General features: G+C 40.7%; 2 protein-coding genes across 2 annotated transcripts; both read left to right on the top strand.

The window, feature by feature from the left end:
- Positions 1-276: 276 nt before the first annotated feature.
- On the top strand, positions 277-9,669 carry LOC147331936 (protein odr-4 homolog). Its single transcript, XM_086288274.1, has 14 exons — positions 277-419; positions 702-805; positions 2,068-2,184; positions 2,351-2,443; positions 4,082-4,188; positions 4,270-4,306; positions 4,670-4,813; positions 4,889-4,984; positions 5,165-5,212; positions 5,662-5,781; positions 5,911-6,025; positions 7,848-8,051; positions 8,967-9,017; positions 9,265-9,669. The coding sequence occupies exons 2-14, from the start codon at positions 707-709 to the stop codon at positions 9,333-9,335; spliced, it is 1,302 nt and encodes a 433-aa protein (XP_086144400.1). The 5' UTR covers positions 277-419; positions 702-706; the 3' UTR covers positions 9,336-9,669.
- Positions 9,670-9,757: 88 nt separating this feature from the next.
- LOC147331935 (dihydropyrimidine dehydrogenase [NADP(+)]-like) lies at positions 9,758-27,325 on the top strand. The gene is made up of 25 exons (XM_086288273.1): positions 9,758-11,021; positions 17,576-17,686; positions 17,806-17,888; positions 18,496-18,583; positions 19,240-19,401; positions 19,524-19,720; positions 19,993-20,074; positions 20,192-20,279; positions 20,494-20,601; positions 20,854-21,023; positions 21,116-21,326; positions 21,816-22,000; positions 22,551-22,766; positions 23,107-23,271; positions 23,578-23,646; positions 23,743-23,826; positions 23,956-24,076; positions 24,197-24,316; positions 24,388-24,530; positions 24,630-24,684; positions 24,786-24,907; positions 25,371-25,520; positions 26,227-26,289; positions 26,503-26,580; positions 26,674-27,325. The coding sequence occupies exons 1-25, from the start codon at positions 10,992-10,994 to the stop codon at positions 26,836-26,838; spliced, it is 3,066 nt and encodes a 1,021-aa protein (XP_086144399.1). The 5' UTR covers positions 9,758-10,991; the 3' UTR covers positions 26,839-27,325.
- Positions 27,326-27,985: the final 660 nt, after the last annotated feature.

The raw sequence follows: 27,985 nt of genomic DNA, 5'->3' as shown, positions 1-27,985 counted from the left end.
CAGGAAGTTTGCTTCATACTTTCAAAGTAAGGTAATGAAGTTAGACGAGGTAAATGAAAACTACTTATTAAAGCTGAGATGCGATGAATCGATATACGCTCTTCGAATATAAAAGTTAAATTGTTAATTTAATGTATATGGGCAGCTACAATGTATTTATCTGGTCTTGCCTCCAAGCCTACTTGGCTCTTATTGCAGCAAATTTTATTTTGAAGAAAAACTCTCAGCGCTAGTTTGCTTTGGTATGCTGACCATTTCCATCCCGAGTCACCTATTACGACACAGACGTGCGACGGAAATCTGTCAATGCATTTTTATTTTTTTTTGGTCTGCTGACGAACCATTAGACCTGTCAAAATTGCCTGCTTTTTTGGTTGAGGTTTTAGCAACTGTTTTACTTCTTTTGAATATTTTCCATGGTACGTGGAAGCTTATGACGTCCACGCTGTATTTTATAGTGAACCTGAACTGTTATTTTAATGAAATGTAGCTAAAATATGAGCTAGCTAAAGTTAGAGGGGCAAACAGCTGTAAATAATCAATGAGCGACTGCATATTTACTGCTTTTAATTCAACCGTATTTATAGATTAGAAACACTCACTTGTTGTAGTGCTCCACATCTCTTTTCCGTGAACTGTTTATTTACAGAAGCTCTTGGATAAAGTGCAATGTTTTTATCACCTCTTCATTTCCCTGTCAGAAATAATGGGTCGTGGATATATAGTCCAAGATGATGTGGAGGGATATCTGTCGAAACTCTGTGAACAAAAGGCAGACCCAGTCACAGGACTGCTAATTGGACAGGTACCTGTGTATACTAACATCTGTCGTGTATTAGGCCATGTGTAAAAACAGAACTTTGCATTCATTATACCAATTTTTTTTATATGCAAAGAGTGTGTCTAGCGGTGGCATATGTAAAATATGTTCAAGATATTGAATCAGGGCTACAACCAAAGTCCTTTTTAGAAGCAAGTAACAGTCACAAATACTTTGTCCATATAATATCAGAAAATAGTTGAAAAATACTAAAATCCTTTCAGGATGGAGTCCAGAGTTACTCAGTTTTATGTGAGCTGTGAAATGGTGAAAACGATTCTATGTTCTAAAAGATTAGATGGAAATTAATTAAATGCACTACATATAGTACTGTGCAGAAATATTCTGCCACCCCCATTTTCTATGTTTTATTTCCAAAGATCCAAACATTCTTGTCATTTTTTATCATGGTCTTGAGCTGCAGTTCTTCAGACTTTCTGAAGGTCTGTCTATTGCAGTATAGTCTCTGTATGTGACCATTTTCAGAGCAATGTTTCCAAGAACTGGACCGAAAATCCATGGCAGCAGGTCTTATGGAGTGATGAATCCAAATTTGAAATCTTTGGTTCAAATTGTCAATATGTATTCAGACAGTCAGGAAAGTGGTGCAGCAACAATTGTCTACAGCCACCTGTAAAACATTGACGGAGCCTCTGTTATGGTTTGCTTCTGCATTGCAGTCAGTAATGTTGCACTCTCACTAAAGTGCTTGCTCATAGGGGTAATATGATTGTTGGGGTTTTCTCTGTATTATTGTAGGGTCTTTACCTTGCAATATAAATTGCCTCAAGGCATTTTTTTTTGTGATTTGGCCCTATATAAATAAAATTTAATTTAATCATCTTGACAAAGAAAAAAACAAAATGCAGAAAGTCAAGAGAACAGTTCATGAAGACTGCATAAAGAAATTACTAGAAAGCTGCCTAACACAGAGTTCATGCTGTGTTGAAGAATAAAGGTGGTCATGCTGAATATTGACTTTCAAGCTAGTTGGAATTATAACTGAGTTTTAGCCTGTATACTGTATTTCCATGTATATTTGCACGTTTTCATAAATCACTGGACCTATTTCCAATTTTTCTGGCAAAATCTAAAGAAACAAAGAGTGGCTAAAGACTTTTGCACAGTACTGTACACATGCTTTAAAATTAATACGCGAGCACCATATGTCACAATACGATAGGACATCAACATGCTGTGTGTGGAGTGAAGAGAGATTAATCAATATTACTGACTAAATATTTCAGAGCTCAACGCAAAGGGATTTTGTTGTCATGGCAATTCGGACCCCCCAAAAGGAGGAGTCTGCTGCAGCAGCTAGAAACTCTGTGGACAAGGAGTGGGTCACCGAGCATGCTCGACAGGTAGTTAAAGAGGGCCATGCCTCTCTTCCAGCACAAACTGATTTGATTTCAGCATGTATTATGCTCATGTATTAAATGAGGAGTGGAATGTGCTTTGAAATGAGCTGTGCACCTAGGTAGACAGACTTGCACACTGCTAGGGTTCATGTTTGCTATTGATTTCCAGGTGTCCAGGATGCTGCCCGGAGGCCTCTCTGTAGTGGGCGTCTTCATCATCACTGATGCAGATGCCAAGGACGCACTAACTACACTCCGACAGGTGAGAGTCATGTTGACACTGTTTCCAGCAAAATCATTTTGAAATTCTTGTAATGTGCTATAGCTTGTAGTGTGAAGTTTAATCGAAAATCAACTTAAGTGATTAGAAACGAGGTCTCAAACCTGCAGCTCTAGAGCCACATTTAGCTTTTTTGCCCATAATCCAGTTACTCTCTGTGGCTTTGACCTAAAATTAATATATCAAAATGAGCATTGTAAATTTTTTTACAATTTACTTCTTTTTTTTATCATTGTTTTAAGTGATTCTAAAAAATGTGCAGCCTATATGTCAAATTTAAAATAAAATGTTTTAATATGTCTGTCACCTGGTGCTTTATGCTTTCACTCTTGCTAAGCTCCAGTAGTGGTGACTTCCATGAAGGTTAACACATAAGTGGCTGCACATAAATAGATAGTTCCACCAGCTGTGAATTCCAAAGCTTAAAAAAAAGAAAAATCATGGAGAAAATTCGACAATTTAAGTGCAGGAAACTTGCCTCCAAACCTCCAGTACTTGGCCTGATGTGAAAAAGTAATTGCACATAAACCTAATACCTGGATGTGCTACGTGTGGCAGCAAGAACTGGTATGTTTTTCGGAACATTATCATAACAAGTGATCTCGAGCTTCAGCGTACTGACTGATGGGAAGACGTTCTCCTTCAGGAGTTTCTGGTAGAGAACGGAATTCATAGTTCCATCAATTATGGCAAGTTTTCTAAGTACTGAAGCAGCAAAGTAGCTCAAAACCATCACACTACCACCACCAAGTTTGACTGTTGGTGAGATTTTCTTTTCATGAAATGCTGTTAGTTTTATGCCAGATGTAACGGGAATCAAACCTTACCAAAAACCTGAGTTTTGTTTTTTTCTCATTAGGCTACAAAATATTTTTTCAAAAGTCTTGGACATTTTCAAGATGTTTTTTGGAAATGTGAGGCAAGCCTTTGTGTTCTTTCTGGTCATAGATTTTGCCTTGCCATTCTCCCATGGATGCATTTTTTTTTTTTTACCAGTTTTGTCTTAGTGTTGAATGGATAATAATCACTATAAGTCTTTACAGTTCAGCACAGATTTGTTAAAAAATGCTTTATTTAATATTAAAATTTGCTAACAGGGTTAGCTTAGCTTGTTCAGATGGAAGACATCATGTGACTTTCATGTGGTTCAAGACTAAACACAAAGTGTGTGAAGAGCTAATTCAGTTTGATGGTGGAAATATTGTTGGAGCATGATTTTGTTCTTTATATAGCTATAAAAGAAATAAAAATAATTCAGAGATTTATTAGAAACTTTCTCACAAAAACACTACCATCAGTGATCATCTCAACTTTTTTTTTTTTTTTTTACCAAAATGCAAACTTCCTTTTAGCTGATGTTGTTGAACTAATTAAAGCTCTAAACCCAGTCAAGTATATCTTAAATAACATTGATGACAAAGGTTTGCCTGAAAACCCTACAACTCCATAAGGAGCTTGCTTAACTTAACTTTAATACACTGGAAACAGTCTTTCAATTTGTCTTTGACATTTGCACTTCAGTGCTAGAATAATCCCCAACTCCAAAAGGAGTGAAATTAAATGTAACCACAGAAAAGTAAAAAATTGGTAACATCATGCAGCGTGTGTGTGTGTGTCTAGCTGCTGTTTGCAGTGGAAAATCTGATCTCCTCTGAGCACCTGTGGGACCCTGCAGATGATGATGTCACAGACTGTGTCACGCTGCACATCAATCCCAAAACCAGAAAGTATCCTTTTCATCAGCTTTGCCTTTGGCTCAGGTAGCTACCATACAGTGTTTGTGGATGTTCTTTAACCCAGTGGACTAGAACTGTCTGTAGAACCTTTGACATCAAAGACCCCAAGGTCAGTTTGCATCTCTCATGTCTTACAGAAAAGCAGCTTCTATCTGCACAGCTCTAAAATATTACTCAAATGTGTACTGCCTTTTAAAAAAACATTCTTTGCTTTTCCCAAAACATGTAATCTCACAGTTTTGGAACACTATTTCAGTATGGTGTTATAAGTCTTATTCACTGAACAAGGAAATCTATTATGTTCTGACTTCACAAACACAGTGGTAAAGTCCTTCCACGTTACATTTATCAGGGGTTGTGAATTAAACCTTTTAAAGTGAGATGTAGGCCACAAGGTTAACAGTCTTGATATATGTTGTGCTGTTCTCTTTCATACAATGCTGCTGTTGTTGTTGTTTATATGTTTTCCCAGAGTGTGGCTAAGCCTGCAGATTGGAAGTACCAGTCGGGTTTGTGCTCCTCCTGGGCCACCGTGTCATGCAGTCTAAATGTAGACATGCTGCTACCACTACCAAACAACAGAACCAGCACAGGAAATATGGAGGAATGCCTTAAGGTTGGAACACACACTTGTGCATGAGACCTTTTTTTTTCTTCATGGGAACAGTTCTGACTTGGTTTTCTGTTTCAGGAAGGACTGAAAGCGTGGGCACACCAGATTGAGAGCGGACTGTGTCTGATTGATGGAAAAAGGCTACCCGAGGACTCGGAGCTCACAGTGGGACAGGTTGTTTATGATACTTGAATGAATGAATAAATGCTTGATTGCTGGTTTAGGATCGATTATTTGCACACTTTTATGCGCAAATCAATTCCAACATAGACTGCTGTGGCTTGATGATAAATAACAAGTGATTTTTTGTTGAAAGGCAGCAATAAAATTCTGACATCCAGTGTTTTTCTCTAGAGGAGGAATGTGAGACAGACATACACAGCTCAGCTGCTCATCACAACGGTAAGAGACGCACTTTTCTACTCTAATTAAGCACTTAAAACACTGTTTTTTTTTACTGCAAGCTTCATTCACCCAAGCACACACACATTCATACCCCCATTTTTCTGTACCTAAACTCCATATCTAACATTTGCACATACACTCACATTCCGATGGATCCATAGGTGGAAACTTCAGTAGGTTTCCACCTATGGATCCAGTAGCTTAAGTATCTTGCCCAATGGTACTTTGACATGTAGATTGCTGTAGCACGTAATTGAACCACAGACCTTGTGATTGGTAGATGACACGTCACACAAGTAGTGGCAGTGAAGCCATAAATGGACACATGTGCTTGTGTTTGGTACATTTCTGTTAAAATTATACATATTTGCTGGAGTAAAGCTAAGTCAAGTTTTGAGAAATTTGTGCATGACCATGAAATAAAATTTTGTCTTCCTTTGTGTTAGGAAAACAAGAGGTTAACAGATATGATTGAGCAGTGTGGCGGCAGCGTGTCAGTAACAGGAGCAATCCACAGCAGAGCTTATCTACACAGCAACAAGCCAAAGGCCAGACTGGCAGAGAAGGTAATTCTTTAACATAAGGGTCGTTACAGATAAAAGATATGAAGTTCAACATCTGAGAAAAAGAATGACCCACAAATGAAATGAAAACAGAATTTATTATTTTCTCACGGAAACCTCTCTTGCGGACAGCTGCTGAAGAGGGATGTGGTTTCTACGGTGGCCACGAGAGTTCAAATGATGCTGGAGGAGCTGCTGGCATCAGACCAGGAGAGCAAGGGCAGCTGCAGAGACAAACAACAGAAAGGTGCAGACGCAGTATGCTCCACCAATCAGTTGCTTACAGCTGTACATAGATAAGTTCAGGGTCATGGGTGGGTTTACTGCCAGCCAATGAACACATAGAGGCAGGATTTGAACACAGATAAGACCTGACCTCAACAGTACAAGGTGAGCAATTAGTAATGGATGGCACACGCTATTGTTAATCCCAAACACCAATTTCATAGTTGGTCTGGTATGAACACAGTGTATCCACATGTATACATGTGGCCAGTGCTTCTCACAAGAATGACACTGCTTGTGTATTGTTAAGGGGGATCCAGACTTGTTAATCCATGTAAGTCTATGGAGATGAAACAGCTAAAATGATCATAACTCACTGAATGTTAAAGCAGTTTAGTTCAAATAGTACAAATGCTACAACTACAGCCCCAATTCCAAAAGGGTCAAGACATAAAAAGCATCAAATGTTTAAACTGTGAAAATGTAGCATTTTAAAATGTATCAAAGCACTGAGTGGGATGGCAGCAACACATCTCAAAAAAGTTAGAACAGGGCCATGTTTACCACTGTTTTCTCCCCAGTCATCTTTCAACAATACTATAAACATCTAGGAACTGAGGAGGCCGGTGGAGTGAATGAATAGTGGAATTGTAAAGCGCTTTGAGGGTCTCGAAAAGCGCTGCATAAATGCAATCCATTATTAGTATTATCTTTCTCCCACAATTCTTTAAATGAGTAAGGAGGAGGAATAAGGAGTAATAAGAAAAATGTTGTCTGTCTACACCTGATCACTTGATGGTGACATCTTCAAAGCAAGCCTCCTCCGGGGTGCGGGAGCCCCTCGGGGCTCCGGCCTCTGGGCCTGCGGCTCGGTTCACTCTGGCACAGCTGGCTGCCGGCAGAGCAGCCAGCTGAGAGCGGGCACGCCGGTGCAGCCCCCTCTAGCTTCTGCTCGGTGGCTACTGGGTGACGCCTCGTCTGGGGATCCTCAGCCCTTCCCATGAGGGTGGCACGGATGCCTCCTTGGTCCTCCTTGGGCTCTCGCACTCTGAGGCCTCTGGATGTCTGGGGCCTGGATCTCCTCCATGCCTGCTTCATGCCCTGGGGGACGGGGCTATGGCTCTCTACATCCTCTTGCAGACCATTACATGTGGAAACCATTTGAATACAAGCGCGCTGATCCACATAGGTGTGCACATGGGTGTTCACTGTTCGTAGACTTAAATTACACCCTTCTTGGCTGCTACTTCAAAGCACATTGTGCGCTGTCTGTCCTGCGTGCTGCACAACAACACTGAATATTTAGTATTTACTGCTGTTTACACTTAGCTAGATTAATGCGATGGTGTTGTGTTTAGTATGTTGCTTTGGTTTTTTTTGCTTGTTTTCTATTCTTCTTCTCTCAACAGGTGATCCAGGAGATTTTTTTTTTCTCCCCCCCTTTCTCACTGTCCCTCTCCCCTTCTGTTTTTCTTTTCCTTCCTCTTTCTTTCTCCCTTTCCTATCCCTCACTCATGTCTGTCCCATCTGTAACATCTGAAAATAAAATATAATAAACAATAAAAACAAAGGTCGATCAAATGGACCAATACGGCAATGCCACGATGATCCATTTGGCAAAATAAATCCACTGGGTATCCTTGTTGGTCTTCAGACAACAATTCTGATGGCTAAAGAACCAAATGGGACAGGCAAAAAAAAAAAAAAAGAATGAATGAATGAAAGTTAGAAGTGAATAACCTTACTGTCGTGTCTTAATAGATGAGCACCATTAGAAGAGATGTTAAAATCAACGACCTCTCAATATTAGTTACTGTACCTGCGCTTCTCTGTCTGTCCTTCAGAGCTGTTCTGCCTCCCCCATCGTATCTTTTGTCCACTAAAAGTCAGCGGGCCACTCTGTGTGTGTGACTACCAGTTCAGTGATGAGGGTTTATCTGAGGTGACTGAGCGGTTGAAGGAGATGCTGGACATTGATGCAGCTGAGGAAGACTTGGATACCAGACAGGAAATGACTTTTGAAATCACAGGGTGTGATATTACACCAGGTGGGCACAGAGTTTGTGTTTGTAAAGTAGTATTTTCACACCAAAACCAAATTTCTAGTTTGGGTATCAGTTTTCACTTTCTCCTTTTGTTGTCACGGTATTGTTTAAATGGTAAATGGACACATTTTTTTATATAGCGCTTTTCTACTCACCTGGAGCACAAAAAAACACTACAACATGCGTCATTCACCCATTCATACAAGCACTTTTTATCCCTATGCTTAAGTGCTTTCTATCTGACACACACACATCAGGATCGAACCACCAACCTTCTGATTACTAGATGACCTGCTCCACCTACCTCCAGACCAAATCTTAGTGCCATTACTATATGAATGCAAAATATGTAATTGTGACGTGCTGCTGCAGAGAACACGTGCCAAACTGCAGATGTGAGGTCAGATGTATATTAAAACAAATTAAAAACCATCGTAGCTCATCCATCTAATGGATGGGTATAAAAAAAAGTTCACTTCAATGGAATTTCCTGGGTTGGGAAAATCTCAGTATCCCATCTCTGTCATCATTTGGTGATAGAGTCAGCAACCTCCTCAAAGCCTCAGCCTCAGTAATACAACAATTAATGTTTATTTTTGTTGTTAACAGTGGTGCGATGATAACTATCAGTTTACAGTTTATATTAATAATGATGTCTGTTGAAAATTCCCATCACAAAGTTAAACTGAAACAACAAATAATTAACAAGTTACTTAATGAAATCATCCTGACTTCACAAACTTACTCCCTAGCTGCAACATTTTATGACACTAACAAATTCTAACCGTTAAATCAAGTGAACATCTGTATGTGCACACTGATGGTACTTTAGTTACGCCATTTTCACAATAATCAAGCAGGAGTTGGTGATGAGGGATGTTAACCTAGCTGATCCAAATGTGTGTTGTATGTTTTCAGAGCCCACTCAAGAAAAAGTCGAGGCGCCAGAGCACAAGAAAAACTACATTGGTAAAGACCTCTCATCTACATTTAATAAATTGTGTTAGCAAGACGAATGCTACATTTGCTTATTATTTTTTTTTGTATCATCCAATCGTCTTCTGTTAGGGCTCAGTATTCAAATAACTAAAGTCTATTGTGTAGTGCTTTGATAATGATTAACTATCGGAAAAGAAAAAAGAAAAATATATTTTTTTTTTAAAGGACATGCATGCTTGTGTACTCTGTCCTGACTGTCCTCCTTTTTGTTGTTTAGGTGTTGCCATGGCTACAGCTGTTGCCTTACTTGCTACTGCCGCCTCGATGCTGTATCTCAATGACATTTGAGGAAAATGAAATAAAGAAATAGTGTTTTGTTTTGATCTTTTCTGCCAAGTGGATCTTGGTTGAATCAGAAGATAACAAATAGGGCTGACTACAGTTATTTAAAAAATAAAAAATCCCCAACTGAAAATAGCGTCCTGGGGATTTAAGCTATCTGTACAATGCTACAGTAGACACACAACCACCTTCAGGGAACATAAGCTAGTCTAGCTAGATATAGCAACTTGTTTCATACATAAAATGAACTGAGGGAGCGCACCGAGGCCCAGTATAAGACAAAGGATCGTTTTGAACTCTGAATTGTACACATACACTCTATTAGTACAAAAATAAAAATCTGGGGGGGGGGGGCTGGTTTAGCTCACTGGGTATGAACAGGTGACACATGCTCTGTTATTCCATATGCCCAGGTTTTTACTGCCTCCCCTGTGTTCCTTCTCCTAGCTTTCCTGTTTAGCTCCACTGTGCATTTGAAATTAAATAATAATAATTAATTTGGAATAAAAGCTATGTATATAGCACCAGAAATGAGCAGAATTCCTCTTCAATAAGGAGGTTGAGTTTGCCACGTGAAATCACAGCCTGTGGTTAGTGTCCTTGGCTGTGTCAAAGAGCACATAAAGCGCTAGATGTATAAAGGCTAATTTACACCATTGAGGCCTGCTCTCAAAAACTGAAATAGATGTAACACTGTTAAGCTGGATTTAAGAAATAAGTGAAACATGTTTAGCGCCATCTTCTGTAAGTGTTGGAGTCCAGCTTGCCGCTGTGGTGTCTCTCCTCCACACAGTACTCAAAAGAGACAGACAGTGAAAGTGGACAGTATATCCTCTGTTTCTTAACATGAAACTCGGTGTTGCGGCCAGGGGCAGCACAAATGTGATCCCCTTAAAGTGATCTTTAGTTTTAGTGTCCTTATTTTTCTCTCGTTATCGATTCTGTCACTAGTTAGCTAACATAAACTAATGTAAGTCTATTAACCAACCAACCACATGACAATCATGTTCCTTACTGTCAGAAGATGGCGCTAAGCTGTGTTACATCTAAACCAGTAGAGACTATGAAGGAAGAATCAGTTATATTGCTACAGGAGAACTTGCTGATATCTAGTTGCTTGATCAGTCAAGTTCTGGCTGTCTTGAATAGCTGATCTCTCCTCTGTATGGAGAAGGAAGCGCCCGCAAAGTAGAAGAAAAGAACAGAGTCCTTGAGACAAAAAAGGGTTAACACAGAATTGTTTACCAGATAGAAGAGGGAAAATATGCAGAGGTCCACTCCCCTCTTAGAGGTGGAGTTTGAACTTTGCCGTGGTCACTGTCTAGCTTACAAACTCGGGTGCAGTGAACCCAGAATCTGCTAGCTGCAGCCGAGCTTGTAAGCTGAACTTTAACCCTCATATGAGTGATAAGAGCTCTGCCTGTGTGTTCACCTCATCAACAGGTTGGCAGGAGAAAGTATGACGTTTGATGCCTTCAAACTGTCTGTCTAAAATTTTTGTTAAGAGGGGTGACGCGGTCGTAAGCTTATATAGTTCCACTTGTGAGCAGAGTAGTCCCGGACAGTGCTTCGGACCTCTAAACCACAACACCAACCACAATCTGCAGAGGATAATTTTCAACCTTTTAAAAGCTTTTATTCCGGAAGCTGGGCTGAAGCACCATGTTGAGTAAAGATCTTCCAGACATTGAGGTAAATTTGCTGTGTTATATGTTATAGCAGGATATTCTCATATGATATATAAGTGGAAAATGCAATGTATAGCATTCTCTAGCAACACATATACAGGTGTTGTGTGGATAACAAATGATAATAAAATGTTTTCCATGCCATAGTAAAATAAAGTCATTCTAATTGTGTCCATAGAATTTTTATGAGTACAGATGGGGATTTAAAGATTATTCTCCACTAATCTAGAAGCTTAACAGCAGGCTAATTTGCACATGACTGGCCTCTAATTATGACCATTTCACAAGAAAAAATTGAAACTATACATACAGCTGTGATCCTGGAATAATAGTAAGTCAGTCACAATCATCTGTTCATATACAGTTTCATCAGACTTGCAGGCATATCACAGTTTTCAAATGGACTTCCGCCATGCACAGGGCACTGCATATCCTTTGAGTCCATCAGTTTCTCAGCACAAACAGTACTTCCCTTACTGTGTGTGTCTTTAGAAAAGGCCTGTGTATAATTCAACATTCGGCTGCCCACAGGGTGAGACGTTTCTTTCTATAAGAAGCAAGCCTGACCGCAAAGTCACACAATGGAGATTCATTGGGTTACTCTTTTTACTAATGTAAAGTATTGACTTTAGTGTGAGAAGTGTCCTGGTGTGATTTAGATGATACGGAAATAGAAATGAAAGTATCCAGAGCTTTTGGGACAAAGTAAAAACACATCTTACTAATTTAGAAATTGGCTTCACTGAGCCACCCACAGTTTCTGCATGTCGCACACTGATGTGTTCTCTGCCTTGTGGCAGAATAATACATGTCAAAGTGACATGAAAATAAAATGTCTTATAAAATAAAAATGTTTTTTAATGAAATAAAACCGCTTCTACAAACACAAAACAGATAAATAGGGGGGAAAAAGGCACTGTCAAAGTGCCTGAGAACATGGGTGTCTAAATGCTTTTTAAAGGAATCTACTGAGTCACCTGATTTTTACTCTTTTAAAAGTCCTCTTGGGTGCACCAAGTAGAGACCAGTAGAGTTATCAGAGATATACGACAGACCTATACATTGGCTAATCACTGTAACGTGTTGCAACGGTGAGGATTTAGTGGGTAAAATGCCACACGATGCAGTCTGAACATGATCGCCTGGTATTATGTAACAAGCCATGTGTTTGATTGTACAACCTATAGATAACTGACACAGGGTCAAAGTGGAGATGTCAGTGTGCATATGTATGTATGTGTGTATCTATCTATCTATCTATCTATAAAAAAGAAAAAAATTCCCGACTCGCCCCTGTGGGCGGTCAATCCTTCAAGCTCGGGTCCTCTACCAGAGGCCTGGGAGCTTGAGGGTCCTGCGCAGTATCTTAGCTGTTCCTAGGACTGCGCTCTTCTGGACAGAGATCTCTGATGTTGTTCCCGGGATCTCCTGGAGCCACTCGCCTAGTTTGGGAGTCACCGCACCTAGTGCTCCGATACTTTTAGTTAGTCTAATGCAAAGCCCTCTCCAAATTGTTTGATTTTAAAATCAAATAAATTATTAAATTATTACATTTTTGAATGATTTGATGTGTTATCACTGTACTTCCAATCAAGTATAGACTACAATGAACTGATTTTTTTAAATCAAAATTTTATAAAATGTCCCATATTTTTGGAAACTAATGATGGCGTTGATATGCTAAGACCAGTTCAATAGATCATTAGCCACTAATGTTCAAATAGTCAAGGTCAGGTTGGATTAATCAGAATCAGAATCAGAATCAGAATGGGTTTATTGCCAGATGTTGAGGTTTACAACATTAGGAATTTGCTGCGGTGCTTCAGTGCAAACAATAAGAATTAAAGTGCTATGTAGAAAGAAAGATATGTGCATGAGATATACATTAGATATATACATGAGAATAAGAATTAAGAGTGCTGCGTAGAAGGATATATACATGAGTGCAGGTGGTGATCAGTGCCAGACATGAAATGATGCAGTGACACAGCGTAGGGTCATGTGTGAGTGGCGGGGACAGTCATGTGGTTATTGTTCATGTGTCCAACAGCAGAGGGGAAGAAACTGTTCTTGTGGCGAGAGGTTCTGGTGCGAATGGACCGGAGCCTCCTGCCTGAGGGGAGCAGGTCAAACAGACTGTGTCCAGGGTGGGAAGGGTCAGCTGAGATCCGAGCTGCACGCCCCAGTGTCCTGGAGGTGTACAGGTCCTGCAGAGATGGGAGTCTGCAGCCAATCACCTTCTCAGCAGAGCGCACAACACGCTGCAGTCTCTGTTTGTCCCTGATAGTGGCTCCAGCGTACCACACGGTGATGGAGGAGGTGAGGATGGACTCGATGATTGCAGTGTAGAATTGCATCATCGTCCGTGTTGGCAGGTTGAATTTCTTCAGCTGCCTCAGGAAGTACATCCTCTGCTGGGCTTTCTTGATGACGGAGGTGATGGTGGGCTCCCACTTCAGGTCCTGGGTGATGGTGGTACCCAGGAAGCGGAATGAGTCCACAGAGGTGATGGGGGTGTCAGTCAGGATGATGGGGGGGAGTGGGGCTGTGTGCTTCCTGAAGTCCACAATAATCTCCACTGTCTTCTGGGCATTCAGCACCAGGTTGTTGTGGCTGCACCAGGACACCAGACGTTCAACCTCTCTCCTGTAGGCAGACTCGTCCCCGTCCGAGATGAGCCCAATGACGGTGGTGTCATCTGCAAACTTGATTAGCTTGACAGACTGGTGGGTGGAGGTGCAGCAGTTGGTGTACAGGGAGAAGAGCAGAGGAGAAAGAACACAGCCCTGAGGGGAGCCGGTGCTGATGGTCCGGGAGTCCGAGACATTCTTCCCCAGCCTCACGTGCTGCTTCCTGTCCGTCAGGAAGTCAGTGATCCACCGGCAGATGGGATCAGGCACATTCATCTGGGAAAGCTTGTCTCGGAGATGGTCTGGAAGGATGGTGTTGAAGGCAGAGCTGAAGTCCACAAACAGGATCCTGGCGTAGGTTCCTGGGGAGTCCAGATGCTGCAGGATGAAGTGTAGGGCCATGTTGATGGCATCGTCTACAGACCTGTTGGCTCTATATGCAAACTGCAGGGGGTCCAGGAGGGGGGCCGTGAGGGTCTTGAGATGGGAGAGAACTAGGCGCTCAAATGACTTCATGACCACAGATGTCAGAGCCACGGGTCTGTAGTCATTTAGTCCAGTGATCCTAGGTTTCTTGGGGACAGGGATTATGGTAGAGGACTTGAAGCAGGCAGGCACATGACATGCCTGCAGTGAGGAGTTGAAGATGCCAGAAAACACTGGGGCCAGCTCGTTTGCACAGTGTCTGAGGGTGGCAGGAGACACGCCGTCTGGGCCGGGAGCTTTCCGAGCATTCAGATTCTTAAACTGCTTCCTCACATCTGCTTCATGAATATGAAGAGTTGTGGTCGGAGGAGGTGGTGTGAAATCCTCTTTTGTGTGGGGTGAGGGGGCGGGTGTTGTAGGTGAACAGTTTGAAGGTGGTGATGGCTCTATGGAGGGGGGAGAGGTGGGGGAATGAGTGTCCAAAGTGTCTCTATTGTTGGGGTCGTTGGAGGTGTGAAGGCTGCCTGATGGCTCGTCAAAACGACAGTAGAAGTCGTTAAGGGTGTTGGCCAAGAGCAAGTCGTCAGTGGAGTGGGGGGTTTTAGGCTTGTAGTTTGTTATATTCCTAAAACCTTTCCACACAGAGGCCGAGTCATTCTCTGAGATCTGCTGCTGTATCTTCTCAGAGTGCTGATGTTTAGCAACGTCCACTTCTTTAGTGAACCTGTACTTGGCCTCTCTGTAGCAGTCCCTGTCTCCGCTTCTGAACGCCTTACTCTTTTCCAGCCACAGCTTTTTGAGTTTAGGGGTAAACCAGGGTTTGTCATTGTTATAACTCACCCTGGTGCGTGATGGCACAATGCTGTCCTCACAGAAGTGGATATAGGAGGTGACAGTGTCCGTAAACTCGTCCAAGCTGTTAGAAGCAGCCTTCAAAGTGTCCCAGTCTGTGGTTTCCAAACACGTGCGAAGCTCCTCCACAGCCTCGTTGCTCCACAGTTTTTTGGTCCTCACGACAGGTTTGGAGAGCTTCAGCCCCTGTCTGTACGCGGGGATTAGGTGGATCTCTGGATATTCTTACACCAGAGAAGAGCTCCTTAACTGCAGGACTACAACGCCTGTGGATTTATTTCCAATATTTGTCGCATCTGCGGCAGATTTACTGCTGACTCTGATCAGGAAAGTGAGACGTCGAAAGAGAGGTAAGCGAGCCGGCGTACTCGTGCGTTTGAGGAAACGCGGACTGAGAACGGCCCTTCCTGGGATCTTCCTCTCTAATGTACGCTCACTCTGGAATAAGATAGACGAACTGGCCCTGATGAGAAGCATGAACAGAGACTTTGCCTCCTCCTGTGTCTTATGTTTTACGGAGTCGTGGCTCAGTGAGGACATCCCGGACTGCGCGCTCAAGCTGGAGGGCTTTCATCTGCTGCGCGCGGACCGGCAGGCTGCTCTCTCCGGTAAAACCAAAGGTGGAGGTGTGTGCTTCTACATCAATAGTGGCTGGTGCACAGATGTAACAGTGATTGCTCAGCACTGCTCTCCCTCTCTGGAATATCTTTTCATTCACTGCAAACCGTTTTATTCTCCGCGGGAGTTTGCTTCATTCATCCTGGCCGCTGTTTACATCCCGCCAGACGCGGATGCGCGAGCAGCTCAGTGCGCACTCGCAGAGCAGATTCTCCACACGGAGCGGACATACCCGGACTCTCTCATCATTGCTCTTGGGGACTTTAACAAAGCCAATCTGAGCCATGAGCTTCCGAAATACAAACAGTATATTAAATGCCCGACCAGAGAGGAGAGGACATTGGATCACTGCTACAGCACGATCAGCGGGGCCTATCGATCACTAATACATTCAGTGATAATATTCTTTAATGGCAGAATTTACATGAATAAAATACTATTCAGTATTCCCCCATGTAACAAGGTGTCAGTGTGCGACAAGCTTAATTTCTCGATTTCTACTGTTATATATGAATGCAACACGTGACATTGGCTCAGTGCATCGACCTGGCACCTCACCATTATCTTATCATCTTGACCCCGACCATGAAAACAGCCAGACTTCCTAGAATGTTCCACAGTTTCAATGTTCTTGTCGGCAAATCTCAGCAAATGTGCTGTCAAGAAAAATAATGTTGTTACGGTCTGCATATTATGCAGACTGTGCAGTGTGAAGTTGAGGACCCAAAATGCAGACACAGAAGCAGGTAGGACTCAGAAGAAAGTAAGCCATTTTATTAGGCTGTAAAAAGTCCAGCAAACAAAACTTAATGTCTAAAAGGGAATTGCAAACTATAACAACAGGAACCTGGAATGAGGAAACACAAGGGTGGCTGTAGCTCAGGAGGTAGAGCAGGTCACCTACTGATCGGAAGTTTGGTGGTTCGATTCTTGGCTCCTCCAGTCTGCATGTCAAGTATCCTTGGGTAAGGTACTAACCCCAAGTTGCTCTCTGATGCGTCCATCAGAGAATGTGTGTGAATGTAGTTAGATAGCACTAAGTATAGATAAAGTGCTTGTGAGAATGGGTGAATGTGGCATGTTGTATAGAGTGCTTTGAGTACTCTGAGAGAGTAGGAAAGGGCTATTACCATTTACAAGAAAATAGAGACTGACAAGGAATAAGAGGAAGCCAGCACTATATAGAGACACTGAGGGGAAATAGCTCAGAAAATAAAACACTCTCTGTGGAGAAACTGTGCCTGTTTAAGATGCTCTTTTTATATTCAATCATATTGCTGACCTTTGACCAGTTATCCTAGTTAGTTGCAAAGTATTTTTCCAGCTGTTTCTTTCTAAGACCACTTACTTTTCCAGTCTTTTGTTGCCTTTGTTGTCTTTTGTTAACTTAATTATGATAATAATTATAATTGTATAAAGGAGCCTTTGAAGTGGTCTGGGCATCTGACAAGGATGCCTTGTGGGTGAGGTGTTCTGGGCATGTCCAACCAAGAGGAGGCCCTGGGGCAGATCCAGGACACTCGGTAGAGGTTTATCTCTCAGCTGGCCTAGGAAGCCTCTGTGCTACCTGGAAAAGCTAGATTAGGTAGTTTGCTACAGACTGGGCTTCTCTGCTTAGGCTGCTGTCCCAGCAACCTGACCCCATATAAGCAGAAGAAAATGGATGGATTATTATTATTAAATATGAAAAAATATATTTCATGAAATAATAAAAGGTTAGAAATATGTTTTATTGTGAAGAAAATATGGATGGGTTTGTGCCCCAATTTTTTTGGAATTTGGGGTTGTGGCATAAGACTTCTCTGAATATAATTATCTAGTTCCCTCTGCAACCATACCACTTTATAAAAACAAACACACTGGATGCTTTTCCTGGATCATTCCTTTATATGTAAAGCAAAAATGTGAACCACTATACTGTGGAGCCACTTGAAATGCTAAAACAAAGTCTCTGGAAAATAAAAGAAGATTCTACTCATGTTTATTAGGACGTGCAGTCTAAGAATCCAATCCTGTGTCTTTTTCTTTTCAGAGCATCCTAGCTCTGAATCCAAGGGTGAAGCATCATGCTCAGATCATATCCACAGCCAGTAAGAAGAAAGAAAAGAAACACTGGAAGAGGAACCCTGAAAGGAACTGCGGTGTAAGAAAAATACACAAACAAGACGTAGCTTCAATTAAAAGAGTATCTTTAGTCAAATTAGAGCATTTGCATAATTTAATGCTTGGAACATCATTCATCTTCTTCACTCTTTTTTCCAGTCTTGTGTGAAGTTAGAAAACAACTTTGACGACATCAAGCATACAACACTGAGCGAGCGAGGAGCACTACGAGAAGCTCTCAGGTGAAGATTAATGAAGAGGCTACTTTAGTTATTTGTTTTTAATATAGCATATGTCACAAATATGATTTACATTCAACTTATGTTAAAAAAGATACCAAATTTCAGATGGTCACAACAAATGCAGGCTAAAGAAGAGTATTCTCATCATTGTCAGGCCAGTTCCACACATGTACTTTTTTTTTTATCACCATTAGAGAAAAAGGGCAGCAGTGCAGTTGGATGAATCCAACTGTTAATTGAATAGCCATGACATTTGTACACACAATATAATAATAATCCATGTCAAAAGAAAGTTTTTTTTTCCAGGACTTTCTTTATTTTTTCAGTTAGCTACACCATCATGACAAAATGTACAAAATGAACAAAATGTAAATTTTATTTATGAGACGAAATCGTGATAGTGACGTACTGGCACATTAAACTAAGACACTGTACATGAAAAGTATTATCTTAAATGTATCCATTATAATATTAGACATTACAGCACTACAAACTGTGTTTTTTGTCTAAAATAACAAAAATCCTCCAAACTGTTTGCATGCAATTTTTATTTTTTAGAAATCTTACTTGGTTAAGCTGCAGAAACAAATGAAAAATTTGTGTTTAGATGTCTAAAATGTGCTGATGCTCCCTGTCAGAAGAGCTGCCCAACTAATCTGGACATCAAGTCATTCATTACGAGTATCTCCAATAAGGTAGAATCCACTCTGCACTCTTTCTGTCATGATCCCGAGTCTTGTACCCAGCGTTTCCTGTTTTGGACTTTTAGTTTTGGTTTATTTTATAGTCTGAGGTTGAGATTCTGTTCTTTGTTTGGTTACTCTTACTTATTTGTATTCCTAAGTCATCTTGGTTTCTTGTCTAGTTTATGTTGTCTTATCTCTGTCTCCACACTTATTCGCCTGTTCCCCAGTCGTGCCTCTGTTTCTCTCACTCCCTCTTTTCCCTGTATTTAGTCAGTCAGTGTGTGTATGTTCTCGTACTTCCTTTTTTACTTTGATAGTCTCCTGCCCTGTGTGTAGCATGTGCAGTTTTGTCCTCTGTCTCGTCAGTTAGATTATGTCCAGCTGTCTTCGCCAGGTTATTCCTCTTTGTCCTGATTCCCTCGTGTGTATATATTGTCTGCATCTCCCTCATTCCTGGCTGTGTGTTCTGCCTGTGTGTTTAGTTTCCAGTTTGGTTTTGTATTTCATAAGTTCGATAATAAAGCTGTGTTTTTGAGTTAAGGTCCATATGAGAGTCTGCATTCTGGGTCCCCGATCCTGTCTTCACATAGCCTTATGTCTTCAGATATTCAAAGTAATACCAGATAGCAGTACTCTGATGTCAAGTGTGTGTATTTGTGTAACAGAACTACTATGGGGCAGCACGTGCCATTCTATCTGACAACCCTCTGGGTTTGACCTGCGGAATGGTTTGTCCCACATCGGAGCTGTGTGTAGGGGGCTGCAACCTGTATGCTTCTGAAGAAGGACCCATTAACATTGGAGGGTTACAGCAGTTTGCTATTGAGGTACGACAGTTTTCAGAAAACACATTTCTAATCAATTATATTGATTTAACATCAGCCATGATGTAAAAGTAGTGTATTAAAGACTATTCTTGGCATGTGCATTTGTGTATGTTTCTTTACAGGTGTTTAGTAAAATGGGCATCCCTCAGAAAAGAAACCCCGAACTCCCACCATTCAATGAGCTGCCAGAGTCTTACCACACCCCTATAGCTCTGATTGGCTGTGGCCCAGCATCAATTAGTTGTGCTTCTTTCCTGGCCCGTCTGGGATATGATAATATCACAATATTTGAAAAACAGAAGTACACAGGAGGGCTGAGGTATCTTAACATTATTATTATATAAAATATTATATGACAGTGTTCATTTCCCTCAAGCTGTTTTATATTGTATTGTTAGTTACTTGGGAAGTAAAGGTTCAGTCTTTTTAAAAAGAATTTTAGAATTGCACATTGAGACATGGGTAAACCTTTTTTAATATGTCTGCAAATTAGAGAGAGAAGCTGGCACGAGGACAGTTGAAAGACACAATACCAACATGATAGCATTGGGGAGACAAAAATCATTCAAAGAGATATGTTCTTCTATGCAGCACGTCAGAAATCCCTCAATTCCGGCTTCCATATGAGGTCGTCCAGTTTGAAATAAACCTGATGAAGGACCTGGGAGTGAAGGTATGAAATGTGGCACGTATTTTCAAAATAGTATTTGTAGCATCCATTATATTAGTCAAATCTCTTTACATGAGTCAACAGTTCAGTTAAGACATTTTGTTTCTGTGGCGTCTACAGGTGGTGTGTGAGAAGGGCTTGGGTGTTAATGGAATGACTCTGAAGTCCCTGAAGGAAGATGGATTTAAGGCTGTCTTCATAGGGATTGGTGAGTTTCACTTGACAACCATTATGAATAGATTCCAGTTTAGTTCCCTGTAAATTCATCTGGAATCTGGATGTGTCTGGATATTATGCACATTTGTAAAAAGTTATAATAAACTGCTGAATTACATCAACCATCAAATTTGTTTTTCTGCATGCATTTTAAGTCCTCATCAAGTCCTGTTTGCATGTGTCTGTGAATGTGTGTGTGACACCAGGTCTCCCACAGGCCAACAGAGCTGAAATCTTCAAGGGTTTAACTGTGGATCAAGGATTCTTCACTTCTAAGGACTTTCTGCCCATGGTGGCCTCTGCCAGCAAGAAAGGTACCACTTAATTTTTGTTCCTCTACCAGTCCACAGGATTATAGTTCACATGTGCAGTAACAAAGTCACAATATACACATTATTTATATGAAGTCACGATCCCAAACATACGACAATAGCATCACTTCACAGCCTTTGATCAGCCCGTAACTTTTCATGTGTTAGTGTATCCGCACATACTCATTCAATCATACAGTACTTTTGCTGGTGACATGGTTTTTTACATTTTGGGCTCTCTGTCGCTTTGCCTAGGTATGTGTCAGTGTCGCTCCTCTCTGCCAGAACTAAAGGGAGTGGTGATAGTTTTGGGGGCCGGTGACACTGCATTTGACTGTGCCACCTCAGCCCTTCGGTGTGGAGCCAAAAGAGTGTATGTCTGCTTCAGGAGGGGATTCACCAACATTAGAGCTGTTCCTGAGGAGGTGCTGATGAGAGGCAGATGGATCAACTGACGCAGTATACAGACAGATCACCAGATGAGTGTACTGATATGTATGACGTTTTTTCCTCTCAGATGGAGTTGGCTAAAGAGGAGCAGTGTGAGTTCCTTCCTTTTCTGTCTCCCCGTGAGGTCATTATGAAGAATGGGCATGTTGCTGGGTTACAGTTCTGTCGCACTGAGCAGACTGAGGAAGGTGACTGGGTTGAAGACGAGGAGCAAATTGTCAGACTGAAGGCTGATTACATAATCAGTGCTTTTGGATCCCTGTTGAATGAGCCACAAGGTAATGAGTAATCAGCTGCGCAACACATTACCCAACTTTTTGCTTCACCTTTAACTAGAAGAAGTAATGACAAATCCAGATGTAATTGTAAAACTTTGGTTTCCGAGTGCTGGTTTGTCTTTTTTAATTTTACTTTTTTTTTTTCAAATATACATTACTGAGCAAGTCTCTTGACCAACTCCCAGTTTCTTAACATGGGAAATAGGTGCAAAACCTGTAATTTAAATACAGCACAAAAACGTTGTTCTCTGTTAGGTGTAGACAACACTAGTTCATCTTTTGAGTAAGGAACCTTTTAATGTTTGGTCAATGTTCAGAGGCTTGACACACAAAAACACATTTCTCTGAAAATCATCAGTTAAAAAGACCTGGAGTACCAGCAGCCCAAAACAACATAACAAAATTAAATCTGTAATGGTTTGAAAGTTTGCAGGTGATGTTTAGACTGAGGCAGAGCATGAAACTGACTGATATGCTGGGTGCTTGTAGTGACTGAGGCCATGACGCCTGTGAAGCTGAGTCGCTGGGGTACCCCAGAGGTGAACACAGGCACCATGCAGACCAGTGAGCCCTGGGTTTTTGCTGGAGGAGACGTCGCTGGTTTGGCAAACACCACAGTGGAGTCAGTGAATGATGGCAAACAAGCCTCGTGGCATATTCACAGATACATACAGGTAAGTCTGCTAAGACTCTAAACACCAATGAGTTCGATAAGGAGAGATCATTTGGAAGAACCGAACAAGATTTACCAAGATGGAAAAATGAATTGGACTCCAATGACCCGTTATCACAGAAAAGAATCCCAGTAGCGATAGGATTTAGAACAGGAAACCCCAAAACATAGGCACTGATGGTGTTGAAGATTGAGATGGAAGCTTGGATGGGGCGAGATGGAGAGGTGGTTGGTTGCATGAATGAGAATCCGATGGAAAAGCACAGATTTTAAACCAGTCAGAATGGAAGCTTTGCCTTCTTTGATCCAATCAAAAAGGTGACTGGGCTAGTATAATGATGACAGCACTGAGTTTGACAGCATGGGAAGGTTATAGTGAACATCTAGGAAAGCAAGCATATGAATGACTGCAGATCTTCCTTACTGAACTTGTGCCTATTAATGGTTTGTTTAGTGTCCATGTACAATTTTTGTACCTCATGCATAATACACAAAATATCATACCAATAATGTTACCAAAAATATTTATCCCTTCTCTTTTACTTGTATAGTCTCTTCATGGACAAACAGTAGACCCAGTTCCAAAGTTGCCATTGTTCTACAGTGCTATAGACCAGGTGGACATCAGCATTGAAGTTTGTGGAATAAAATTTCCAAATCCGTTCGGCCTGGCCTCTGCTCCTCCTACCACTAGCACAGCCATGATCAGAAGAGCTTTTGAACAAGGATGGGGCTTCGCTCTGACTAAGACATTTGGACTGGATAAGGTACCACACATGCAAACAATGTACCAAACCACCAGTCACTAGAACGACTATACTTGCAGGCATTAAAGAGATTTATTCACCCTTTGCTGTTTTTGCATTTTTATATTTTTCCCATACCAATTTATTATGTAACCTCAGATTTATTCCTCAGGAAATTGTGAGCATACAAAAAAAACGAAAAAAAAAAGGGATTTGTTTAGGATTCTTTACCAGATGAACACAAGTAAAAGCTTCAGAAAGAAAAACACGAAAGCTTTGTTGTGTCTAGCAAGTTTCACTTTAAGGACCCCAAAAAAAGAAGTTAACCTCATGAATGGGCTCTATAAATCTGTGTCTTTAGGATCTGGTGACCAATGTGTCTCCTCGAATTGTGCGTGGTACAACATCAGGCCCTCTTTATGGGCCTGGTCTGGGCTCCTTCCTCAACATTGAGCTCATCAGCGAGAAGACAGCAGCCTACTGGTGTCAGTCGGTTGCTGAGCTGAAAAAAGACTTCCCCAACAACGTAAGTTTGATATTACATCATACCTTTCCTTGGTGATAAGCGTGTTGTTGCGTTAAATAATTAATATACATTTACTTTTCTGGATTGTTTCTGTACCATATTACATATTTCTTTGATTTTTTCCATGAGCTTCATTCCATCACATGTGCTTTACCAGACATTTCATGTCTTTAGTGAGTGTTCTCTAGCAGTGTCCATTTGCACCACTGTACCAAAATTCACCCAAGTTTGAAGTACAAAGTTCTAAAATAAGTCTAAAATGTGTGATGTTTAAAATCGAAAAAAAAATCCCTCTGTGTCCATCAGGTGGTGATTTCTAGTATAATGTGTGGTTACAACGAGGAAGACTGGACAGAGCTAGCCAAGATGGCTGAGGTGATAAAAACAATATACCACTATAATCAAACATTTTTACAGAATATGTAGTCTAATGATGATTTAATTGTAAAAATAACGAATGTATGTGTTTAGGAGTCGGGAGCAGATGCTTTGGAGCTGAACCTCTCTTGTCCTCATGGGATGGGAGAGAGAGGCATGGGACTGGCCTGTGGACAGGTACGCGCACACCCCCCCCAAAAAAAACAAACAAAAAAAAAAACACACCCAAATATACAAGGGAGGAAATGGATGTAAGAACAATTAAGTGTAAAGGTGTAACCATTTATTCATTTGTTGTGTCATCAGGACCCAGTGCTGGTAAGGAACATCTGTCGCTGGGTGCGTGAGGCCATTTCCATTCCATTCTTTGCTAAACTGACACCAAATGTTACAAATATTGTTGACATTGCCAAGGCAGCCCATGAAGGTAACCACACTTCACCTTTTCATTCAGTATCATTTTACATTGCTCAGTACTAATCCACAATGTAGCGAATGATTAGCAGATGCCTGTTAACAAGTCTGTAAATGTTGTGCTGTGTTATAGGTGGAGCGGATGGAGTCACAGCCACCAACACGGTCTCAGGTTTAATGGGACTCAAAGCTGATGGCGCTCCCTGGCCAAGTGTTGGTTTGGAAAAACGCACCACATACGGAGGGATCTCTGGTAAGTGCACACACGGTGAAGTATAGCGCAGTGCTGAATAAACTTATTTATCACATTAATGGTGTGTTCAGGTAATGCCATCAGGCCCATTACTCTCAGAGCAGTGTCAGCCATCGCCAGAGCAATTCCAGGTTTTCCTATTCTGGCCACCGGGGGTATTGACTCAGCAGAGAGCGGACTACAGTTTCTTCATGCTGGGGCTTCCCTGTTACAGGTGATAACCAATTTACTGTAACAGGTTTTGCCATTGAATAAAAGTTGATCACAGACCAGTCACTTAGATCAGCTTTCTCATTCTGTCGGGATACCACAGGTGTGTAGTGCAGTTCAGAACCAGGACTTCACATTGATTGAGGATTACTGTGTGGGTACGCAACTGCTTTTTGGCTGAGCTTAACAGGCATTCATTTACATTTTTAGAGCTTCAAAATATTTACTTTTGTATTATTGTGACATTACACATGTTTAGGTCTGAAGGCCTTGCTGTACCTAAAGAGCCTAGAGCTAAAGAACTGGGATGGTCAGTCACCTCCAACAGCGAGCCATCAGAAGGGAAAACCAGTTCCCAGACTCGAAAGCCTGGTTGGAAAGGTACAACTACAACAGTTATAGTAACTTTTTGGTCTTTCTTGGCCTTATATCAACCCACACCTGAATGCTTCAGGCCAGCAAACTGCCAAAACCATCTGCTAGCTGCTAGTAGAGGTATTCTCGTTTGCTGATGACAATGAGTTAACCAGCTGCATCTTATTATCATTGCCACACTGGTACTTACTCTCTTAATTCCTGAGGAAGCAGTAAGAGTGCAATTAGTTTTGCTTCTGCTCCCAGTTAAAATTTTGTTAAATAAGTACTGAACCTGGGTAATGTGTTGTTATTTTCCTTAGGTTGTATTAAACCAATTTTAAAAGATGCTAGAGACCAGATTATTTTTATTACATCCTAACATTTAAAACCTTGAATCAAAAGAAGATGCCTGTTCTTTTTCACATTAAATGGTTATTTGTCTAATAACCATTTGTCACCTCTTATTGGTCAATGTGCATGTGTTTAGAGTCTCCCTAGCTTTGGTCCATACCTTCAGGAGAAGACGGAAGCCATTGCTGCATGCAAGAAACGACTCCGAGATGCTGGTGAAACCAATGTGGTGGAATCCAACGTCAGCCGGATCAACGTGCCCCAGAAGCCTGTTCCTCCAGTCAAGGTCCATACGCATACATACGTGCTGCACGTTGAGTTCAATAAAGCTATATGTCACAGTCGGGCTGAGACTGTAAGGAGTGAAGAAGGTGGACCCAAGTGTAGACACGCAAAATAACAAAACTTAATATTAACTGAAGAATAAGCCTGGACTTATAAAGCAAAGAGCAGAACTAAATCATGATCTAAACCGGGTGAGCTAAACATAACAAAACCCTGGAACATAGAAACCTGGCATGAGTTCATAACAGAACTTATTTGGGGAGCATTACCTTACCTTGTTTCCATGAAACAAGGTAAGGTAACAGACACTCAGGCAGGGAAACGCATGGGGAAACAGCTGACACAAATGAGCATAACGACTTCACAGTGGAAGAGTAAAATGAAACACAATGAACATAGAAACACAAGACCTCTTCAAAATAAAACAGGAAACATGAGATGCAAACATGACAATACAAACTTGACAACCTGAAATCACAGACAAGAAATGCATGAGACTAACCAGAAGACGTAAGTGAAACATAACTAGATTAAACTTGAGGCAACTAAATAATGAACCTAGAACTTAACATTATCTTCAAAATACAACAAAAGAGATCAAAAGCCAAATGAAAGGCTGGCTCACAGACCCGGCCCCTGACACTGCATTTGGTTTTTAACCATAAATGTGTTTTTATGTATGTGTGTGGTGACGGGTTGTGTTATAGGACGTGATAGCCAGAGCACTGCGCCACATTGGAGCATACCAGGAACTTAACAACATGGAGCAGGTACACAGTTCTCATTCATTCACTCTAACCAGGTAATATTCTGACCATTGTAGTGATTTATAGGAAAAGATAAATGAACAAAAGGACATTGCACCACATGTGTAATCACTTTTTATTTTCTAAATCAGGTTTTCTTCTCATGATCACAGATAGCAGTAAAATATCATTTATCAAAATCACAACAACAACAATGGCCTTTCCCTGTGCTCTCAGGTCCAGGCTCTTATAGATGAAGAGATGTGTATCAACTGTGGGAAATGTTACATGACCTGCAATGACTCTGGATACCAGGTATGTTTTTCTACTATATCCAGACAGTCATCACTTTCTTGTTTTTCAAGAGATGTATCTGCTTCAGTCCCATAATGTGACTCTTATTTCAAGGCTATAACATTCGACCCTGAAACTCATCTTCCATCCGTGACTGACAGCTGCACTGGCTGCACTTTGTGCCTCAGTGTCTGTCCCATCATAGACTGCATCAAGATGGTCAAAAGGAAAACAGCCTACAAACCCAACAGAGGTGTACCTATTAGTCCTGTCTGCTAAAGGCGAGGATAATAATAAAACAAAGACATCCAACTGGATTGTCTTATACAGTAAATTAATTTGTGTGAAGTATAATCTTAGTTTGAAAGCCCAGCTCCAGTGGCACCACTGAGCAGAGAGGCAGATAACATCACAATAATTGTATAGTGTATATATAGTAAGTGTATGTCAATAATTCCACTCTGATTTAGTTGGTAAATCTGAATCTGACTTTGTTTTTATTCTCTTGTAGAAAATCATTTCAATGTTAAAAAGGCATTTACAGAATGTCAAATTAATTCAAGTCAAATGAAATGCTCCCCAAATAAGTTCTGTGATTTCAAATGTCTGGATTTTTGGATATACAGAAAATATCTGTAAGATAGAGCACATTTTTATACAAATTTGTGAGATTGTGTAAAAAAATTAACCAACATAAAAATATTCTGTTATACATGTGTTATCAGGAAAATGTTGTGAAATGTTAAAAATAAAAGCAACCATTACTTTGTGTCAAGTTATTTTATCATCCTAATACATACATTATATCTATTCAAATATTTAAGTACAGCTTTGTTGTGTTTTTGATATTAGGTAATATTATTGTTCCTATATATTCATATATATTCATGAAAGTTGCACTAGTGCATGTAAACAACATACATTCTGGGCTGGTTAGATTATACTAAGTTTGAGGTTAGTAGACACTTTACCTCTAATTTCTGTGAACGGTAAGAATTCCGTGGCTGAGTTTAGTTAGGCTGGAAGCTTTTTGTTGCTGAAACATTTTGAAACAACCTTTGAAATGGTTTGAAAATATTTCCCTTGAGTATTTGGTTAGTTTCTTTTTAAAATGTAGCATTAAATTCAGGAAAAACATTGTCACCTTTTCCTCATCAATTCAAGAAGCTAAAAATCACTATTTTGGGAAACACTTTTTTTTTTTTTTAGATTTCCTCTTTTTTGCACTAGGAAATGTGCTTTGTTCTCTTACTAATATTAGTCCCTTATCACCCTTAAAAAATATTTTAACATGATCGTTAACTAGACTAACTAAGAACAATATTCATTTAAAAGATTTCATTCACTTCATGAAACTGGGGTTGTATAAAATACATTTTAGATATTTTAGAAAAGCGCTTGTTCTTCGCTATAAATCTGCACATTT

The sequence above is a fragment of the Aulonocara sp. 'chitande type north' Nkhata Bay genome, linkage group LG4 (genome assembly GCF_057382095.1).
Source record: "Aulonocara sp. 'chitande type north' Nkhata Bay isolate Kocher_YH1m ecotype deep benthic linkage group LG4, A_spYH_male_GT1.1, whole genome shotgun sequence".
Taxonomy (NCBI): domain Eukaryota; kingdom Metazoa; phylum Chordata; class Actinopteri; order Cichliformes; family Cichlidae; genus Aulonocara; species Aulonocara sp. 'chitande type north' Nkhata Bay.
This window is presented reverse-complemented; position numbering and strand designations above follow the sequence as displayed.

Bases quoted from the DNA above. Each gene is read 5' to 3' on its own strand.
- LOC147331936 (XM_086288274.1), top strand. From the start codon at position 707: ATGGGTCGTGGATATATAGTCCAAGATGATGTGGAGGGATATCTGTCG. The intron at 4,189-4,269 runs GTATCCTTTTCA...CCAGTGGACTAG, and splicing joins ATCAATCCCAAAACCAGAAA to AACTGTCTGTAGAACCTTTG. The intron at 6,026-7,847 runs GTGCAGACGCAG...TCTGTCCTTCAG, and splicing joins CAGAGACAAACAACAGAAAG to AGCTGTTCTGCCTCCCCCAT.
- LOC147331935 (XM_086288273.1), top strand. From the start codon at position 10,992: ATGTTGAGTAAAGATCTTCCAGACATTGAG. The intron at 19,721-19,992 runs GTATCTTAACAT...TCTTCTATGCAG, and splicing joins AAGTACACAGGAGGGCTGAG to CACGTCAGAAATCCCTCAAT. The intron at 22,767-23,106 runs GTACCACACATG...CTGTGTCTTTAG, and splicing joins AGACATTTGGACTGGATAAG to GATCTGGTGACCAATGTGTC.